The sequence below is a fragment of the Brachyhypopomus gauderio genome, chromosome 5 (genome assembly GCF_052324685.1).
Source record: "Brachyhypopomus gauderio isolate BG-103 chromosome 5, BGAUD_0.2, whole genome shotgun sequence".
In the NCBI taxonomy this organism is placed as follows: Eukaryota; Metazoa; Chordata; class Actinopteri; order Gymnotiformes; family Hypopomidae; genus Brachyhypopomus; species Brachyhypopomus gauderio.
In genome coordinates this window covers 23124288-23146065 of record NC_135215.1, presented here as the reverse complement: position 1 = coordinate 23146065, position 21778 = coordinate 23124288, and the positions used below count along the sequence as shown (strand labels likewise).

At 40.3% G+C, this 21778-nt stretch overlaps 1 protein-coding gene across 3 annotated transcripts in view; it reads right to left on the bottom strand.

The window, feature by feature from the left end:
• ints13 (integrator complex subunit 13) overlaps positions 1–21778 on the bottom strand; it is an 85474-nt gene that overhangs the window by 62868 nt on the left and 828 nt on the right. For all 3 annotated transcript variants that reach the window (XM_077006546.1, XM_077006548.1, XM_077006547.1), the window contains exons 2-9: positions 21515–21778; positions 21346–21420; positions 21034–21236; positions 20617–20697; positions 20309–20399; positions 6141–6269; positions 2330–2414; positions 1995–2087 (exon numbers count right to left, since the gene is read on the bottom strand). In XM_077006546.1, coding sequence (XP_076862661.1) covers positions 1995–2087; positions 2330–2414; positions 6141–6269; positions 20309–20399; positions 20617–20697; positions 21034–21236; positions 21346–21420; positions 21515–21739 — 982 coding nt within the window. In that variant the 5' untranslated portion in view covers positions 21740–21778. The remainder of the gene's footprint in view (positions 1–1994; positions 2088–2329; positions 2415–6140; positions 6270–20308; positions 20400–20616; positions 20698–21033; positions 21237–21345; positions 21421–21514) is intronic.

Sequence of the window (21778 nt, the reverse complement as noted above, 5' to 3'; positions counted from 1 at the left end):
ACGCATAAAATAAAATGGTATCAACATCAAAAGAAGGAATGTTAGGATTCAGAGTAATCCCGTTTCTAATGTCCATGCAAAAACTTTGTGAATATTGACATAAAAAAAAACAAATAATCTGTACTATCGTAGTGACTACTACTCCTCACGGCGAATTCCCTAACGGACAGGCACTTGGTCTCTCAAGGTGTCTTAGCCCTTTAATTGACACTGGGGGAGCTCTCACACCCCGGCAGGAGAGCGTCGCAGAAGCTGGTGGTGGACAAATATGTCTGGCATGGCCTCTGGAAGGATGCTCGCGATTGGGTTAGTGCTTGTGTAGCCTGCCAGCGCGCCAAGGTACACGGACACGTTAAGGCCCCGCTGGAATCGTTCCCTGTGCCGGAGCGGCGTTTCGACCACGTACATGTGGATTTAGTGGGGCCGCTGTCACCATCCCGTGGTTTTTCTCACCTCCTTACCATCGTCGACAGGACCACGAGATGGCCGGAGGCCATACCGCTGTCCTCCACAACGGCCTCAGAAGTGGCACAGGCGTTTATTGGTGTGTGGGTCGCATGGTTTGGCGTCCCGTCGGATATGTCCTCGGATCGCAGGCCTCAGTTCACTTCTGCCCTCTGGAACGGAGTGGCTGCTGGCCTCGGAGTACACCTGCACCACACGACGGCCTACCACCCCCAAGCCAACAGGCTTTGTGAGCGTTTCCATCGCTCTATGAAAGCTGCGCTCCGGGCCAGCCTCCGGGATGGCAACTGGATTGATAGGCTCCCCTGGGTCATGGTGGGCCTCAGGTCGTCACCCAAAGAAGATCTCCAGGCTTCCTCGGCCGAACTTGTCTATGGCCAGCCCTTGCGAGTCCCCGGAGATTTTCTCCCATGTCCTACTGCCCCGTGGTCCGCCGGCCAACAGTGGCAGGCCCTTCGTGAGTTCTCGGGTGCTTTTGTCCCCATGCCCACCTCTCAGCATGCCAACGGGCATGGCCTGCAATGGTCCCGTTTTCCACCTTCTTTGCATGCTGCTAGGTTTGTGTTCATTCGGCATGATGCGCACCGCAGTCCCCTCCGCCCAGTCTACGACGGCCTTTTCAGAGTGCTGGAGCCGGTTCTTCAAGGTGGACATTGGGGGCGTCCCCGAGAGCATTTTGGTGGACCGTCTGAAGCCAGCCAATGTGGACTCAGATGGTGCCGTGGTGATGGTGCGGTCGGCGAGCCGTGGGCGGCCCCCGGTCTTTGCTCCTGCCCTCCCTGCTGATCAACCGGCCTGTTCATCTGCCCCGCCGGTAGGCGGTGTGAGCCGGTCTGGGCGGTTGATTCATCCCCCTCGCTGGTTGGACATGTCCGTTTTTGTGAATTCTGGGGGGGCGTGTGTAGTGACTACTACTCCTCAGGGCGAATTCCCTAGCGGACAGGCACTTGGTCACTCAAGGTGTCTTAGCCCTTTAAGTGACACTGGGGGAGCGGCGCCTGCGCGCGCCAGGGAGAGGGAATGAGGGGGGAGAGCGAAGAGTGCTATTGTTCAGTTGCGTTGTGAATAAAGTTTCCCTCCGCGGGATATTTTGAATTAAGCAGTTTCTGCCTCGGTTACCGAACCCACTTCACTATATTATTTGTTGATTGCGGTGTTCATACATATAAAATTTCAAACCCAGCATAATATTCAGGGATCTTCAAAAGATGGCTATCTTTATTTATGCCTTTTTTTTTTACTTTCCAGGGCCTTTAACTTATTTTTTTCAGATTCAAATTTCAAAGATTTCAAGGACCCATGGGAACCTGCAGCTATTACTTACTTTTGTCCACAGAAGAAAATTGCATTTCTCATTTTTGGTTGAATAAACAATTGCTATAAGCATAGCTATATGCTATATGTTTTTCAATACTCGCTACATTAGATAAATTTTAGATGTAAATACAATTACCACCTACAACCACCTTTTTCCTTCAAGCTGTGCCAAATGAAAAATTAAGCCAAAAAGGTTCAGTCCTGGCACTTACCTACACTGTTGGTGCGAGGTGTGCACCATTTCAGAGTAACAGTCTCTTTTAACCCACTGTCCCTGCTGGTGCTCCCTGCCATGTGTAGATCACCTACAGAAACACAGGAAGTAGTTAATCAATGTGCCATGCTGATTCATTGTTTCTTTACCATTATAAAACACCTCTAGAACAGAAACAACCATTTTGTGAAATATTAACATTATGACATTATTACTCTAAAAACATTAGTGCCAAATAAAGCATCATAAGCTCAGGTTCGCATCTACAGTGGTTAAAAAAGTGTATTAAAAAGACAAATTGCCAAAGAAACTGGGTGAGTGATCAGTACAAACCACTTTTGATGAACTCCATGTGAGCATCTCGATGGTGGAGAAGCTCAACGTCGTAATTAGCAGAGGTGTTGGCATGCTGCTCCTCCTTCATTTTGGTAAAGAGTAGACAGACATGTAAATGAAACCAGGTTAGTCCAGATTCTCTTCACATGGTTAAGTTCACCGCTGCTTTGGCAACTGTATCATCCAAGGATCTGGCTGAATTTCCCAAAAGCATCAATGTAAATATACTGTAAGATGCATCAAAGTGCTTTTGGAGGAAAGAAAGAAACAAACAAACAGACCTGGTCCAAAGATAATATAGGTTACAGCATTTTTGGGAAATCAGCCCATGTAAGACGATACTCTTAAGGGCTTCTTCTGTATCTTTTATATTTTGTTATTAGCAAGGGAAGAAAGGGAAACATGGTGAGAACCACAAAGCACTCTGGAGTAATGACAATCCCTGGGGACACGCAGTTTCTGATCTACACACACAGTAAATATATTCATAGATATATGTATGAGAACTTAAAAATTACCATTGAACTCTAAATTAGGGTGAAAACTGACTGATATTTGGACAGATCTTCCATGACTCAGTAGGAGCAGGAAAGTGAGAAGAAAGGGGACAGACTACAAGCACACAGCACAAAGAACCAGAGCACTGCAAGACACTAGCATCTCTAGGAAAAAGATTGTCTATGAAGAGAGGTTTGAGATGGGCAGTGAGTGAGTGCTTTCTTTTTCATCCAGCATAACGCTAATCAGCTTGCTAAAGGACTGACACTACATTATTTCAATAAAATCTACAGACTACCGGACCTTGGTCCTAAAACATATTTAGAGTTCCTCTCACTATAAGCTATATAGGATGTAAATAGTTAACTTTTTTCCCCTCAGTGTCCCTATCTGTCCCCATTTTCAGATTTCACTCAAAACTTATAATCAACAATACTTTATGTAATGAAACAAATCAAGTTGCATGAGCAATTTTTTAGACCATAATGACTGGTAATCATCTGTGAAACTAAATTACTGTCCGTAGTCTAGGCATATGGCAAGAGTACCTTTACCTAGAATTGTTTAATAAGTGTATAATTCTCCATGTAATTTACTTCCTTAAACCAAAACTCTCCATTTGTCTCACAACTAATGGTACACGCTTCCTATCAATTTTTTTTAATTGCTAACGACTACCGCAGCTCTCCTTCTCATACCACAGAATCATTCTATTGTGTCTATGTGCAAGATAGATCCCTGAGCTGCTAATACTGAACACAGTTGCACTAGCACCAAAACAGATAACACAAACTTTGCTTTTAGTAGCTGTGGACATTCATCAGCTGATTATTCCAGTAGTTCCTCTCAATCCACACCATTTATTATTATAATTTTTTTACAACTGAGCCTTCCCCAGCCCATGAAAAATAAAGATTCTACAAGCTGTAAATGTTTATGTAGAGGACAGCACATTGTGCCACAAGGAGAGCATGGTATACTGTATGAAAACCAAATGGAGAAACACAAAGATTGTGTGAGAGTGAGAACTGTGTCCACACATGTATATTTATGACTTCTAAAGGTGTAAAATTTGAGTCATTGCACCAAGGCAGCCAATAATTACTGGTCTGGGCTAAGTGAAAGATTATTTCCTTGAAGTGGTGTTGAAACTCACAGAAACTGGGGAACATAGCAATGGTTAAAAATGCTCACCCATGGGTTCATGATGAGGAAATGCACCAATTTTCACTGCCCTTCACAAGTGATTTCTACTTTTTGCTGCTGCAAAATTAATAAGGCTTGAACATATAATGTTCCTCATATTTCTAGGCACATTGTTCTGCTTATTATTATTAATATACATTTTGAACTGTTGGCACTCCAGTATTACATGAATGTGAAAAAGGTTGCAATTTTAACTTTTGGAGAGTGATGGTTTTGCAATGCAGACTCTTCGGCTGTATTTTATTTAAAGACCACGCCATCAGACAAATTCAGAATTCTGACACAAAACATATGGACAGCTTTTGGTGTGAATGATAGTTGAATGATAGACGTTACATTAAACTATGTGACTTTATCGAGATGGAAGATTAGCACGAGCTGGATGACACAGGAAAACACACATCCTTAGGGTTTGGGATTAACTCCAGAAGCATTAGAGTACTGACCTGCTCACAGACACTTAATGTAGGCTAGCAAAACAGAAAATATACCATGAAAACAGCAGCTGAGTGAAAATCCAGAAAAATACATATGAAGAACAGACAGATTTAAAACCAGTAGGATGAAGACTGATAAAGAGAATAAAATTACTAGATAAGAACCAAGAGAGACAGAAAAGTAAATGGCGGTGAAAGTGGGGAGCACTCTTTGTGAAGCCCCTGTATGTTTATGCCCGTTTGTGAAAGTTTATACAACTGTTTGGTAGGAATGACAGTGTCATAGTTGAGTTGTGAAAATCACTTTAATGCAGAGATTCTTAACCAATGGGCCGCAAACACCACCTTGAGGGCCTCAAAAGAACAACAGTATTTAATTTTGGGCTGCAGAGGGCCAGGACTGCAATGATTTTGAATAAGGTGCAATACACTCTCACCACTAGTAGCGGTAGTGCATCACTTAGATGTTTTAATAATGTTTTTAATACATAGAAGATGAACCTTTGCTTCCAACCGAGAAAGGAAACCTATTTTAAATGAAAAGTAGAAGGCAAAAATTAAGACAACCCAACAAAAATGACCAAAGTTCTATGAAAATATAACACAGACTTTATTAAATATGGTTTTGTGAACGGAGGAGTTATATTTTTATTTGCATTTTATTAAATTTATATTTGTAGTTTATTTAATTTAAAACTTTTGAATTATTTATTTTACAGAAACTACTACTACTACTGTTATTGTTCATCACTAATATGAAGAGCAGTTTCTGGTTCTACCATGCAAACTTTAAAAAGGCTATATTTTCATTTGCACTATCAAATTTATTTTTACAGTTTCTTATATTTGAAACATATACATCGAACATTTTGAAATTTCAAATTCACAATTTTATTTATTGAATTGTCTATTTTTGTTATTATGTTTAAAAAAGCTATTTTTGTGTTGATAAGCCAGAGTGGTCTGTTGACTGACTGTTGTATTTGTTCAACTAATTGTTATGGGCAGGTTACAATATAAAAAAATGTTTGGCATAACCATGTCTTGTGATTATTTGACAGAAGTTTTACTTTTAAACTGTGTACATATACACATATACAATACATACTAAACCAAAATTTAGAATAATTATCATTTTGATCCGTACATTGGTAATATATAGGCCTTGTGCCACTTTATGTTGAACAAATTGGGCACAGAGGTCAAAAAGGTTAAGAACCCCTGCTTTAATGGATGTTATGAAAGCTATGACCAACCACAGAAGCTTTACCATACATTTGTGCAACATCCACAGCACACAAATAAAATTTTTTATTCCAGGCTGTGGTCAATTAATGAAATTGCTCCAACTGGGTTTATAACTTACTATCTCAAATGTTTTTTTTTTTTTTTGCATTGGGAATTTTCCCTCAAAAAACTTTCTTGTCTCATGTCCATTCTTATTCTGAGAAACCCCAATCCTCCGATTGTCAAATGGAAATACGACTTAGTGTGCCGATATGCTTAATTTCAGCATTTTCAAATGTTCCCAGTCAAAAATCATCACCAGACCTACTTCTACCTGAAAAGAGGAATATGTCAAGTCCAAGTACATAACAGAACTGAGAAGAAAATTGGGTAGTATTATCATTATTAAATCCCCAGACAGTAGGAATGGGAGATCTCACCTTCATGGGGATGTTGGTGATTGTAGTGGAGGCCAGGTCAAAGTGCTGTTGCACCAGCACATTCAGTTTGGAGGCTAGGTGCCTCCCAGCACGCACACTGTGTACCTCGCTGCTCAATATGGATGAGATCTGAGAGATGCACAACACAGATAAGTAAGGCAGAAAATGGTTGAAAATCACTGAACAAAACAAGGCCTATGGGGAATATTTAGCCATTTGGTAGTTTCTTTTTTTTAATATAGAAAAGAGGGGAAAAGAAAAGAGGGGGAGAGAGAGAAAAAGGGAAAAGACAGAAGGGTGGGAAAAAAAAAACCATATACATACATATATACAAATATATATATATACTAGTGGTGGGACTTTAACGCATTCATTTTGATTAATTAATTACAGGAAAATTAACGCACTAAAAAAATTTACGCATTTTAACGCATGAGACACTTTCGCACCGTGGAATATTTCTCAGTGCACGAGTTCCAGGCATACAGATTATATGGACGCACAATAAGATCATGATGGAGATGACTGAAGAGGATGGGAAATTTAAATATAAGAAACTTCCAGATGGAAGTACAAACACAAATAAGTGTTATTTACACTTTATGTATGAAGGAGTTCGCTTATCACAGGAGCACTTCCACCCTTTGTTACCACCTCAATGCAAAACATGTTGGGGCTAACGCGGCAGGTCCGTAATGATAACTTAGCTGATAAATGTATTCCTAGTACGATAGGGTGAACAAACGTCCGTATTTCCCGGGACATGTCCGTATTTCACATCCTGTCCAGGGCGTCCCGAGTTTTTTTTAAAGTGAGGAAATGTCCTGGTTTTTAAATTACCTTCGTTGGACTGGATTAAATTTTCGCGAGTGACCGTAGCGCGACTCTGCACGCGTTTATACATGACGCGTCACATTATTTACAGTGTTGTTCGCTCTCTGTGGTCGAAGATAAATGCTTACTAGAAGCGCTGCACATTGCGTCAACTGATGCAAGTTACGAACTACCGTCCAGGGGTGGGTTTCCCGAATCGTTCGTAGCACTAAGTACTTAACCTCATACGTTTCATAAGAGGTTAAGAAGTACTTAGCGCTACGAACGTTTTGGGAAACTCACCCCAGAAAGACAATGACAATGTCGAAGAAAATCCAGCAGCTGTATGATGATGAGGAAAGGGAAGTAAAACAGGTTATTGTGAAGAGCGCCACAAATGTGGCTCTGACTGGGGATCACTGCACCTCTGTTAGCAACAAGAATTATCTTGGTGTGACAGCTCATATTATAGATGATGAATCTATAGATCAGGGGTCGGCAACCTTTGAGACACGGAGTGCCAACTTTAACATGTCTAGTCAATGAGTGTGCCGAGTGGCGAACGTAAGTTGTTGAGCGGGGGGGTGGGGGGGGGGGGTGTAAATGGACACAATTATATCGAAATTATATATTATATCGCGATCGATCGCAGAGTATAAACGCCTCCGCTTAGCAGAGCGCTGAGGAGCGATTTCGATTGGAGGATTGTGCTCCCTGTCTGAAATTTTTTTCTGATGCTGGTCCAGCGTGTCATAGGTTGCCGACCCCTGCTATAGATGATGAAGATCCAGTCATTTGCTTTGAGCATGCAGAAGACCACTTCTAGGCACTAATGGAGATGTCTGTGGCAGAGGCCTGGGAAATTAAAGAAAAATATACCATCTAAAATGGTATATTCTGATTTACTTAAACATTTTTGGTCAGAATTTCCAGTGTTCAGAACTGTTTTCTGCACTCATCTGTTGGTATGTGTAGTAGACTGGTGGAAAAATAAACAAGATGCTGAAGTTTATGTTCATTGATTCATTCATACTTAAATTAATATTTCTCATGTTAAATACTGAAATGCGATTAAAATGCGATTAATTTCGAATAATTAATTACAAAGCTTCCGATTAATTCGATTAATTTTTTTAATTGCGTCCCACCCACACACACACACACACGCATATATATAAAATAATAATAAATAATAAATAAATAAATATATATATATAAAAAAACAACCAGCTCAAATGTCCACTGCAAAGTAGAGCAGAAAGTGTACCCAAGACATACAGCACAAATGACTGTGATGTATATGTATGTATGAATGTGTGTTTATGTGCAATTTGGTAGTTTCTTTGAGATGTAATCACTGAAGAAATTTCTGCAGCCATTCATTAGGCATCACCTTCTAGTTGCATTTAAATACCCAAATGTCCAGAAAATAATAACCCATTTAGTTTTTTTGCTGCACTACCTATAAAAACCCATTTAGCAATTTACTGGCCATGTGTCAAGGCCTCTCACTCAAAAAGAGTCAGCTGCTGTCCTAACTAGAGGTGTCTTCAACTAAGGATTTTCATAGTCAAATCTGATTTGTCAGATTTTCCCTTTAGTCGACTAATAGTCAAATCTGGGGTTTTTTTTTTTAATCTAGAGCACCTTAAACAGGATCCCGTTCTCATTCAGGACTTTTTTCCACTTCAAAGTAAAAACCTAAAACACTCCGATAAATGAATAAACATGGTAGGTTGGCTTTATTCAGCTTTAATTTATTTACTTTTTAATAAAACGTTAGAGAACATTAACAAAAAAGTCACCGTCAGTGCGCATATCGAACTGTCAGACAGGCAACTGTGCAAAGTGTCAAATATTTTAAATAAAATATGCCTGCCTGAAAATAGAAAAACAATTGCCACACAACAGCAAAAAAATTATAAGTAAAGGTTCAAGTAATGGGGTTTAAAAAGCAAACAACAACAAAATGTTCATAGGGCTACTTGCTGAGATGCAACGCGATGAGACAACACGACAAATTTCTGAACTGGTTTTTTTTTCTCTTCGCCTTACGCGTTTTAAATGGTATGCCATGTTGGTTGTTGTCGTGTGAAACGAAAGACGTTGATGACCTAACTTGCACTTTACTTTGTTTGATTCATCTTTATCTTTTTCAAAATACTCCCACACTTTTGAAGTTTTTTTTAGTAGCCATTATAATCTCGGCACATGCTGACTATCCTGTAGCGTATTCAGCTCCGCTCATTTGGATTGTGCAACTGCAGGGTGTGATTTATTAATGTGTAGTAAGGAAAAAGCCTATTGTTAATGTGCACACATCATTTAAAATATTTATTAACAGAAATTAGGATGATTTTATTTGACAAAAGGCTATATATAATGAAGACATTTCATGTAACAACTAATGCTTAGCAGCATCCTTGGGCACTCCCATGCAGTTAGAATGGTATTGAGAGCAGTTGTTATTTACACATTTATGCAGTTTAAACAAGAGGATTAAAAGACCAAAATCTAGACCTACCTTCTTAACAAGAGTGCACTCCATAATTATTGGCACCCTTGGTTAAGATGTGTTCTTTAGCTTCTAATAAATTGAGGTTTTTTCTAAATAATATAGGACCACGATGGAAAAAACCCAACCTTTAACTCAAGTGCATTTATTCTGTAGGAAAAAAAAATCCCACATTAAGAAATAATTGTTTAACATAAAATCGTGTGTACAATTATTAGCACCCCTGATGTTAATACTTTGTACAACCCCCTTTTGCCAACAAAACAATACCTAATCTTCTCCTATAATTTTTCACAAGATGAGACCTTTGACCATTCCTCTTTGCACAATCTCTCCAAATCATCCAGTGACCTGGACTAAAATGACCTGGTATTTCAAAAGCATTCATTATGTCATGCACCTTAACAAGGTTCACAGGGCCTTTGAAAAAGAAACAGGCCCACAGCATCACTGATCCTCCCCCATATTTCACAGCGGGCATGAGGTGCTTTTCTGTATACTCAGAAAAGCTCAATCTTTGTTTCATCTGACCAAAGTACACGGTCCCAGATGAAGTCCCAGCACCCCTTATCAAACTCCAAACCTTTGCGTTTATGATTGTGAGTGAGAAAACATTTTTCTCCGTGCATGCCTTCCAATCAGCTTATTGGCATGTAGATAGCGCCTGATGGTTGTTTTGGAGACTTGACCCCAAGAAGCCACCATTTGTTGTAATTCTGTAAAAGTGAGCTTTGGAGAACCTTTTATTTCTCTCATCATCCTTCTCACTGTGTGTGGTGGCAAAATACAGTCATGGCCAAAAGTAGGCCCGTCACGATAACAATTTTTAGAACGATATATTGTCCCAGAAATTATTGCAATAAACGATAATATTGTCATTTTAAAGTGCCATTATAGAATTTTTTCTTGCTTCTGGGCTCCCCAAAGAAGCTTTAAGACAATGTGCCACAATAATATTATAGTAGAATAATAAAAAAATTACACCAGTTTGCAGTAGTGTAATGTATTGTAAAGCTCATGTATGGGGTCATATTTGAGCTTGACCACATATCTTTAGTGGCAGAGTAAAATGAGATGTCTTTAATCTCCTTCAGAATGCCATATTTCACTTCATTATATAAGGTTGGAATGGCAGTTTGGGAGATATAGGTTTTCTTTGGCAGTTCACACTGCTGGTCAAATCTTTGCAGCATGTTTATAAATGTTTTCTTTTCAACCGTATTTAATGGCAGCATCTCTTTATAATAATAATACATTTTATTTCATAGGCGCCTTTCTGACACTCAAGGACACCTTACAGACAACACAGCAATAAAATAAGAGAATAAACAATTTAAAACAGTTAAAACTATAATACAACAGAAGCAAATTCACACTTACATTATGGCAGTTGGCAGACCAATAAGGTGTTATAGGCTGTCCTATAAGTGAGGATTTGAACTGATTGAAAGAGCTTAAATGTTCCGTAGATCAGATGGCAGAGAATAGGGGTGTGTTTATAAATAAATAAAAATAAAATAATCGATCTTTCGATTCAAATCGATCTTCATTTGAATGATTCAATATCGATTTATGAAACCTGAGATCGATCTTTAGAATTAGAATTTTCCCCGCATATGCGGACCGTTTTAACGTCTCGCGTTTTATCTCGCGAGATCATCCTTTTTTTTCCTCGAGCAATGCCACTTGGCTGGGGTGATCAGTTAAGCATAGCTGCAGCAAGAGTAAAAAAAATGTACCTCTGATCCACATCTATGATTTAATGAGTTACTAGTTCACTCTGGCGCCAACCACTGGCGAGCGATCGATCGCGATATAATACTTAATTTGTGTCCATTTGACACCGCCACCCCCTCCAGGTTCAAATCTCACTCCAAGCGATCTTGAAAAGTTGGGAACCCTGCAGATCTATGGTTACATTTTGGATTCAGAAACCATGATGGTAGGGAAGAGTTGGATAAAAGCACAGCGGTGTGTAAACTGTGCAACATGGAGGTGAAATATTGTTGGAATACCACAACTCTGAGAAATCATTTAACGCGACACCATCCTGATATTCAAAAAACGCCAGAACCCAAACAAACTCCACTAGAGAAGGCATTTGCAATTAAACTATCTACAAGTTCTCCCTGTGCCAAAAAAATAACCGAAGTGCTTGAATTCCACCTTTTAAAGGTGTATGAACCCTGCAAACATGACTTTGTTCATTGCAGTGAAGCGCGGTACGCGCTAAGTTACAAAATTCGAGAGGTGCATGAACTCGTGAAGCGCGCGGAGCCACCCTCACGCCGGTTGCGATGCGTCAAGTATAAAGCTGTGAAGTTCTCTCAACAGCTGGCAATATTGTTACTGCAAAAAGGAGCTGTCTCACTCCTCAACATGTTGATCAGCTCCTTTTCTTGCAGAAAATTTTGACAATCTCCAAGATGTCAGAAAGCAGTCATGAATAAATCTTAGTTTTTGGACCTTAATGTTTACAATATTCAGAACTATGTTCATAAATGTTTTTGTTACATGTTAAAAAAAAACTACTTAATTTACACTTTAAAAGGCTGTTCAAAACCACTTTCAATGCCTTATCTGGTAAAGGAGCTATGTGGAAGAGTGTGCATTAATTGATATTATAAAAAGAATGTAACTGTTGTTCACAGTATAAACACTAATATCTTAATACATTTTAATAAAGTTTGAGTGTTCCTTGTATCATTACATTTCACATTCAAACTAAACTTTTTATTGTAACAAATGTCCCTACAAGAATCGATATTGAATATCATTATTGTGAATCAAATCTAATCAAATTTCTAACACATTTTGGCACCCCAGATGGGACTCCACGACTGAGGACGGCACACCTGAGGGGGAGACTAAGCGCTTAGTTCCTGAAGGCCTTACTTCAGTCAGCCAACGACAAACTCCGTTGAGCAGGACTCGCAGGTGTGTGCGCCTCCTCGGCATCGGAGTTTTCCCAGGAACAGACGAACAGTTAAGTTAACTAAACCCTGGTGAGTACAAACTGTCAGATAAACGTATTGCAGAAGTTGGGACTTCTCTCCTGATGTATACAAGGTGGTGGTTATCGGGCGGGGTAACTGAGTGATTGAGTGTTTCACCCTCGGCTGAGAGTCGAGGACCAGAGTATCAGGGAGAGTGAGAGTCAGGTTCTGCGTGTGTTGTGCGGGGGAGTGTTGTAATTTTTTCTCCAGAAGCAGCAAAATGGGTGGATGTAATAGTAGTCGTACTGGCAGCAAGGTCAGTGAGATACTGTGTGAACATCCTAGAATAAGGTACATGAAAGAACGGTATGTTAAAATAAATCATTGTACCTATTACCTAACCCAACTGCTTCTAACTTGTTATTTGTGCTCACCATCTGAAGGGTTTCAGAATTTCTAACACATTTTGGCTAATATATCCTTATTAGATATTGTGAATCGAAATCGAATTGAAATGGGAAATTAGTGGCGATACCCACCCCTAGCAGAGAATTCCAAAGTCGTGAAGCAGAGCAACTAAAAGCTCTGCTCCCCATGGTGGCAAGACAGGCAGAGGGTATTGTAAGGTGTATAGATGAGGAAGATCTGAGAGAGCGAGAGGGAGTGGCAACAGTGAGACGATTAAAAAGATTGGAGCAAGATTGTGGATGGCCTTGAAAGTGAGAAGGATTTTGTAATCTATGCAAAACTTGACCGGGAGCCAATTAAGCTGTGACAGAAATGGAGTGATATGGTGGAAAAAAGGAGTTCTGGTGATGATACGGGCAGCAGAATTTTGAACCAGTTGAAGCTTATTGAGAGATTTGTGTGGAAGACCAAAAAGAAGAGAGTTACAATAATCTAAACGGGAAGTGACGAGACTATGAACAAGAATGGCAGTGGCATGTGAAGTAAGAGATGGGGGGAGACGACTGATATTTCGTAGGTGAAAGTAGGCAGACCGGGTAATGTTATTGATATGGGATTGGAAAGATAGGGTAGTGTCGAGGATGACACCCAAACTCTTAACAGAGTTGAGGGGACAACAGAAGAATTGTCAATATTAATAGACAGACTGTTTTAGATAATGTTTTAGTGCCAACGAGGAGAACCTCGGTTTTATCACTGTTTAATTTTAGGAGATTAGCAGAAAACCAGGATTTTATGTCTGTTAAACAATCAGTAAGGGAGGTGAGTGACATGTTGAGAGTGGGTTTGCAGGAGAAATAGAGCTGGGTGTCATCTGCATAACAGTGGAAACTAATGTGGTGTCTACGAAAGATATGGCCAAGGGGAAGAAGGTAAATGATAAAAAGAAGGGGCCCCCAAGACGGAGCCCTGAGACACACCTGAAGCAACAGGAGATGGCTGAGATGTAAATGATTTAAGTTGAATAAACTGTGCGACAGGAGAAATATGATTTGAACCAACTTAGGGGAGTCTGAGTGATACCAATGGAAGAAAGTCTATTGAGGAGGGTGGTGTGACAGATGGTGTCAAATGCTGCACTTAGGTCTAGTAGGATAAGGATGGAGAGTGAACCGGAGTCAGCTGCCATAAGGAGGTCGTTGGTGACTTTTATTATAGCAGTTTCTGTGCTATGGAAAGGGCGGAAACCAGATTGGAACTGTTCATACAGGTTGTTATATGATAAGTAAGTATGTAGTTGAGATGCTACTATTTTTTCTAAAATTTTGGAAATGAAGGGTAGATTAGAAATCGGTCATAGATTATTGAAATTAGTTGGATCTGCACCAGGTTTTTTTTAGAATCGGAGTTATTACTGCAGTTTTTAAAGAAGCAGGAACAGTTCCAGTGGAAAGAGAGGAGTGGATAATGGAAGAAATGATAGGAACCAGTGAGGGAAGACAGGTTTTTACTAGTACTGAGGGGATGGGGTCTAACTGGCAGGTAGATGGCTTAAGCTTCCAGATGATGTCTGAGATTTCAGAAATGGAAGGAAGATGAAAGAGAGAGAAAGAAAGAGCAGGAGGAGAGAAATCAGAGGTAAACCTGGAAGTTGATTGTGAACTAAGATGATGGTGAATTTTACTGATTTTTTCCATTGAAATATGACATTAGTGAGTTACAAAAATCAACTGAATGCAGATGAGATGGAAGAGAGTCCGGGGCTTGAGTAATTCTTTTGTACAGTGAGAATAATGACTTAGAACTACCTTCATTTGAATGGATTATGTCAGTGTAACATTTAGATTTACTTTGTGAAATATAGTCCTTATAATGTACCATATGATCTTTATACATGTCTTTATGAACAGAAAGTCCAGTTCTCTTTTGGAGCCGCTCAAGTTGCCGTCCTTTGGCCTTCATGAGCCGGAGTTCGGGGGTAAACCAGGGGGCTGAACGGAAAAATTAGACGGATTTAGTTTTGAGTGGAGCCAGGGAGTCGAGTACAGAATGGAGCCCAGTATTGTAGTGTGATACCAGGTCATCAAGAGTGGTTAGATTATGATTGTCCATTATGGAGTTAATACTGGAGGAGAGAGAATCCAAATTGATGTCCTTAATATTGCGGAAAGAGATGAGACGAGGAGATTTATTAATAGGCAGAGTGAGACAAACATTAAATGAGAGGAGAAAATGGTCAGATATGGGGAGTTCATCAGCAGTACTGTCTAAGGGAGATAATCCTGAGCAGCAGATTAAATCCAGGATGTGACCCTTACAGTGAGTAGGAAAATTGATGTACTGCTGAAGTCCAAAACCCTCAATACAATTGGTAAGGTCTTTGGTAAGAGGGTTATTAATATTGTCCATATGAATATTAAAATCACTCAGCACAATGTTATTTGGTGAAAGAGCAGACAGATGTGCGAGCAGAGTGGCAAAGTAATTAAAAAATTCTCTGTTTGGTTTTGGTGGACGGTAGATAACAGTAATGATGATGGGGATAGATCCAGACAACATACACACGGTCGAAAACAAAGGAGGAGAGGGTAGAGACAGACACCGGCGAGACTTTCCACTTCTCGTGGTGAATTATCGCGAGACCTCCTCCCCGGCTGGTGACACGTGGTTGGGAGATGTAAGATGTGGTTGGGTGATGTGCAGATTTGTTGAGTTGTGTAAAGTCGCTTGGTTGTTGCCAAGTGACAGTTAAACAGAGAAAGTCCAACTTACGGTCCGTGATGAGATCTTGGATGAGATGTCCCTTGCTCGTGAGTGAGCGGATGTTAAGCAGACCGAAGTTGACAGTGGAGCTTTTGCCTTTAGCCAGGGTGTTAGCCGACAGAGCTAGGCAGGCCAGCACACTGTGGTCAGCGACCCGACCACTGTTGCGCTGAGGATGACGAGAACTGGACCAGAATGATTTTATTGCTTTCGACGAGTCTTCCTGGACATTCCGATGAGACCCGCGGTGAATGTATCTCCGGCGAGGCAGGAATGTTATATCCAGGTGTAACCGTAATATAACATAGCAGACAGGTGGAAACGGAGGCGAAGAAGCTCAGCAGCAGAGTATTGAAGCAGACCCATCACAGGTTGGTGAATAAATGCCACCACAGTCCAAACAAACACCGACCAGATATGGATCCTTCCAGGTAGCATTGTAGGTGAATCCGCAGGGCAGCTGTCCAGATTAAAACAATTGCATAATCCAAATGCCAGCTTTAAAAGTTCAAGATAAAACTTAATCGCTCAATCGTTACAGCGATTTAAGATTACTGTATTTAGATTACCGGCGAGCAGCGGCTGCAAGTCGCGCCAGCGTTCACTCATCCGGGTCTTTGGCTATATAGAGAGTTAAGCCTGCTTTAAGCCTGGTTTATACTTGACGCGTCGCAAGCAGCGTGAGGGTCCACGGGGCGAAAATGATGTAATCGCAGTGGCTCCGCCCGTGCACGAAGGCCTCGCGCGCTGTCGATTTGCAAGGTCGTGCACCTCTCGAATTGTGTAACTTTGCGCGCGCCGCACCTCAGCGCAATGAACAAAGTCATGTTTGCAGGGCTCATACACCTTTACAAGGTGGAATTCAAGCACTTGTACGTCACTTTCAAGGTCCATTTCAATATTTCCCAGCATGTTAAACTTAATAAAGTTAAATATTTATACATATACTCAAAATTATTCAAAATAACTTGCTTTTTCATCACATTATGTAATAATGTGTTTTATTAAATGTGTTTTGTTTATTTTCAAAATGCCCAATATTAACGTCTTCATGTTCTCTCATGTTTCGTCCTGGAATTACAAGATGCTGTTAACGTAATAAAAGAGAACTGTTAATTCAGACAGATATTTGTTGTGAAACTAACAAATTCAAGCACTTTTCAAACCTGAAACACAAAGCAACATTAAAATTGGTCAGGTAAATGTTCCTTCCTCTGTTTTTGAGGGGTATTTCTTTAAACTACCACATATCATTTCGAACAACACTGCAAAGAATGTGATGCGGCAAGTATGAACGCTTCCGCCGTTCGCGGAGGTTCACGCGAGGTGTGCAGAGTCGCGCGTTATGGTCACTATAATAAACAACCATTAAATAATGTGATAAAAAGCGAATTATTTCGAGTCCTGTTAGCCTCGAATACGTTCGCGAGCTAACATCTCCACCTGTGTGTGTGGAGGCACTGTTATTGACGCATATGCTCTCCGTGTACTGCACTCATTTCCTAACCAGCAGATGTCGCTCTCTGATCACAGATTCGTCTTTCCTTAAGGGGGGAGGGGGTGGGAGAGAGCAGCACTGCGTGCCTTTCTTAAATCTAACGTAGTGGTGTATTCTTATGTAAAAAAATTTGCGCTGAAACCCTGAATTTTTTTTTTCGTACGATAAGTCGATAATGTAATGACAGGCCTAGCCAAAAGTTGAGAATGATACAAATATTAATTTTTACAAAGTCTACTGCTTCAGTTTTTATAATGGCAATTTGCATATACTCCAGAATGTTAAAAAGAGTGATCGGCTTAACAGCAATTAATTGCAAAGTCAATATTTGCCTAGAAAATGTACTTTATCCCCCAAAACACATTTCAACTTCATTGCAGCCCTGCCTTAAAAGGAACAGCTAGCATTGTTTCAGTGATTGTTCCATTAACACAGGTGTGGGTGTTGATGAGGACAGGGCTGGAGATCAATCTGTCATGATTAAGGAAGAATGACACCACTGAACACTTTAAAAGGAGGCTGGTGCTTGGCATCAGTTTCTCTTCTGCTAACCATGGTTATCTCTAAAGAAACACGTGCAGTCATCATTGCACTGCACAAAAATTGCCTAACAGGGAAGAGTATCGCAGCTAGAAAGATTGCACCTCAGTCACCAATCTGTCGCATCACCAAGAACTTCAAGGAGAGAGGTTCCATTGTTGCCAAAAATGTTCCAGGGCGCCCAAGACCAGCAAGCGCCAGGACCGTCTCTTAAAGGTGTTTCAGCTGCGGGATCGGGCTACCAGCAGTGCAGAGCTTGCTCAGGAATGGCAGCAGGCAGGTGTGAGTGCATCTGCACGCACTGTGAGGCGGAGACTCTTGGAGCAAGGCCTGGTCTCAAGGAGGGTAACAAAGAAGCCACTTCTCTCCAGAAAAAACATCAGGGACAGACTGATATTCTGCAAAAGGTACAGGGAGTGGACTGCTGAGGACTGGGGTAAAGTCATTTTCTCTGATGAATCCCCTTTCCAATTGTTTGGGACATCTCGAAAACAGCTTGTTCGGAGAAGACGAGGTGAGCGCTACCACCAGTCTTGTCTCATTCCAACTGTAAAGCATCCTGAAACCACTCATGTGTGGGGTTGCTTCTCAGCCAAGGGAATCAGCTCTCTCACACTCTTGGCTAAAAATACAGCCATGAATAAAGAATGGTACCAGAATGTCCTCCGAGAGCAACTTCTCTCAACCATCCAAGAGCAGTTTGGTGATCAACAATGCCTTTTCCAGCATGATGGAACACCTTGCCATAAAGCAAACTAAATGGCTCAGGGAACAAAACAGAGATTTTGGGTCCATGGCCTGGAAACTCCCCAGATCTTAATCCCATTGAGAACTTGTGGTCAATCATCAAGAGACGGGTGAACAAACAAAAACCTACACATTCTGACAAAATGCAAGCATTGATTGTGCAAGAATGGACTGCTATCAGTCAGGATTTGGTCCAGAAGTTGATTGAGAGCATGCCACGGAGAATTGCAAAGGTCCTGAAGAAGGGTCAACACTGCAAATATTGACTTGCTGCATTAACTCATTCTTACTGTCAATAAAAGCTTTTTTTACTCATAATATGATTGCAATTATATTTCTGTATGTAATAAAAACATCTGACGAACACAAAAAAACCAGAGGGCAGCAGATCATGTAAAAATATAATATTTGTGTCATTCTCAAAACTTTTGGCCATGACTGTACACTTGTGTCCTTGTTGAGGCTTGTTTACCACTGTCCCAGTTGTTTCAAACTTCTTAATTCCTCTGACAGTAGATATGGACAGGTGTAGGCGAGTGGCTATTTTCTTGTAGACATTGCCTGACTTGTGAAGGTCACAACACACATCTGCATTACTTGAATGGTATATTCCTTTGCAGAGATGTACAGTACTTCACTACTGCACTTAAGTACTAAAGTTCTGTATCTATACTTTACTGGAGTATTGTTTTTTTCTTCTACTTGCACTTTTACTTCACTACATATTTTTCCTTAGTTTAATACTTTTACTCCAATACATTTTCTTATGTGCTGTATAGTTACTTGTTACAATTATAAACATGTTAGCTAGGAATCAAACCCATATTATCATCAGATGGCACAGTCACCAAGTCAAGCGATCAGGCTGTCTCATAAGAAAATTGCGCATTCTCTGGTCGCGTCCCGCCTTTTACTCTGCTACATGCCTTCACTGAACACTTCGTAAGCCTTAGTCTGATTCAAGAGAGCCACCAATACCTCCTTCACCACTTTCAGCACCTTTCACACCTTCAACATGGAGTGATCGTGGCAGTGATGGTGAGGAAGGAGACCACGCCTGGCCCTACCTAGAGGCAATATTTTTGTTTGAGTGAAGGAAAATTGCTATAGGATGAAGTGCCTACTTTGCCTCCCTAAAGTGTGAAATAATTAAAAAATTCACCTTCAAACTTGAAGAAACACACGCACAGAAGACACACCAGCTTGAGCTATCAGTAAGCAATAGTTAGGTTAGCTATCTTAGATAGCTAACTAACTAACCCAAGTATGCTCATGGCGTGCTGCAGTCTTCATTTAACATTAGCTGGTAATCATAAAGGCTGCGTCACGCTGAATTGTGTTTTTAGCAATAGTTGCTACTTGTTTTTACATACAGAACACATGTATTTGTGGTCTTTGACAGCTTTGATTTTTAAGTGATATATAATTATAATTTGATAATCAAACTTTGACCGCTTCTTTAATTAATCCAAAACACAATACTTGTACTTTTTTACTCAAGTATGGGTCTCGAATACTTTTTACATGTCTGTTCCTTTGTCTTTCCCATGTTGAAGAGAAATGGCCTCTGTCACACATCATATTTATACCCCAGGGAAACAGGAAGTTGTGAACTACTAAATAAATGTTCCTACATACTCTGACCAACTTCGTAAACTACTGTAGAAGTTACATAAATACTTTAATTACATTTATTTCCTAAGAAATATTAGGGGTGCCAATAATTGTGGAACAGGTGAGTTTACGAAGAATAATTATTTCTTAGTCAAGGATTCCCCCCTATTAAAATTCAATTGAGTTGAAGGTTACATTTTTCTATCATTTTCAGTGTGAGAGTATGTTTCCAAAATAAAAACTGAATTTATTTTAAAGCTTTTAACACATCTTAACCAGGGGTGCCAATAATTATGGAGGGCACTGTATATCTGGTCCCAGTTGTTAAACTCACCTCTTTTTTTGGCCTGTCTGATACTAGGGTATCATCACCTTGTGGATATATATGGACTAGCACCAGCTCACATTCCTGAATGGGCATAAGTCTGAACAAAGAAAATATTAATAAATATTACCAAAAAACAACAATTATGTCAGCCATTGTAAGTAGTTTTTTTTTTACTTCTAATATAACAAATATAAAAACAAATGCCAGCAAGCATCAGTTTGTATCAAGCACATGAAAATTTACTGCCACCAGCTTTCATTTACAGTTGGCCACCTTGGACATACAAGTGCTTGGACATGAAGTACTAAACATACCTGTCAGATCCAGCAGCCAGCTTGTTCTGTTCCTGAATTGTTTCTAGCACACAGTCCTCCAGCATTCGCACATGTGTGTCACTGAGGAATACATACAAATCTATTCAACATTTACAATTTTCCATATGATTTTGTTAATTTATCAACAGCCATTCTAGCAAGCAGTTTATTTTAGTTACTACAGAAAGAGGAGCTACTATGGGGATAAAGATTGTTTCTACATTAACACTGATTAAACTATTTAGAATTGTATTGCATATTTGAAGAAAATATTACATCACCCTCCCCAAATACAATGACTTTCAATTATTACATAAAAACACATTATATACCACATTCTTGCAATAGGTATAAAAAATATAAATTTCCAGGAAATATTCCAAAAGCACTACTCTAGAGGATCTGCACTCCATTTACCTTTTTGCATTAGTAAGGCAGATGATGCGGCCCCGATTAACCACTCTGTCTGCCAAGTCCACAAGCGCTGTCCGAGCCTCATGCTGGTACTCGGTAATTTTACAAAGTGACTCTACTGCTGCCACCAGTCCATGCAAGATGCTACAGCATTCTGGATCTTCCCTTGGATTTGGAGGTCCAACAGCCGCCAGCGCTGTCATCAGCTGCATAAAGAGACAATGTACAAGTACATTACATGGAGAAACGTTAACTGCTAGAGTTGTGAAAGTAAAGCATAGCTGAGACTCAAATATTGCCACAAAACTCTCTTACCTCTTGAACACTCTGGTCCTCCTGTCTCCAGCTATTCAGGATGTGGAATTCCGAATCACTAACGATGTAGCTGACCTAGAAGAACAACCAAAATTAAGTTGTGCTCACTAGATAATTACTGATTAAATATACATTAATTCAGAAAAACATGATCTACGAGTTATCTTACGAGCTTCTTAGCAGGGTAGATGTCAAAGAGAATGCGACAGTACTCCATTGAGCACTCCACGGCACAGGTCCAGAGAGATTTTGAGACAGGAGCTAGAGGGATCACGCCTTGAGCTCTGCTCTTGGTCAACATGTCACATTCAATTTGCTGTCTGCTTGATTCAGTCATATATGGGCAGTGATCGACCACAAAAACAGTCTTGTGAGAGACTGAAAACATCTTCATCTTGCTGGTACTGTATTAGTGGTAGACGTGTCCGATAAC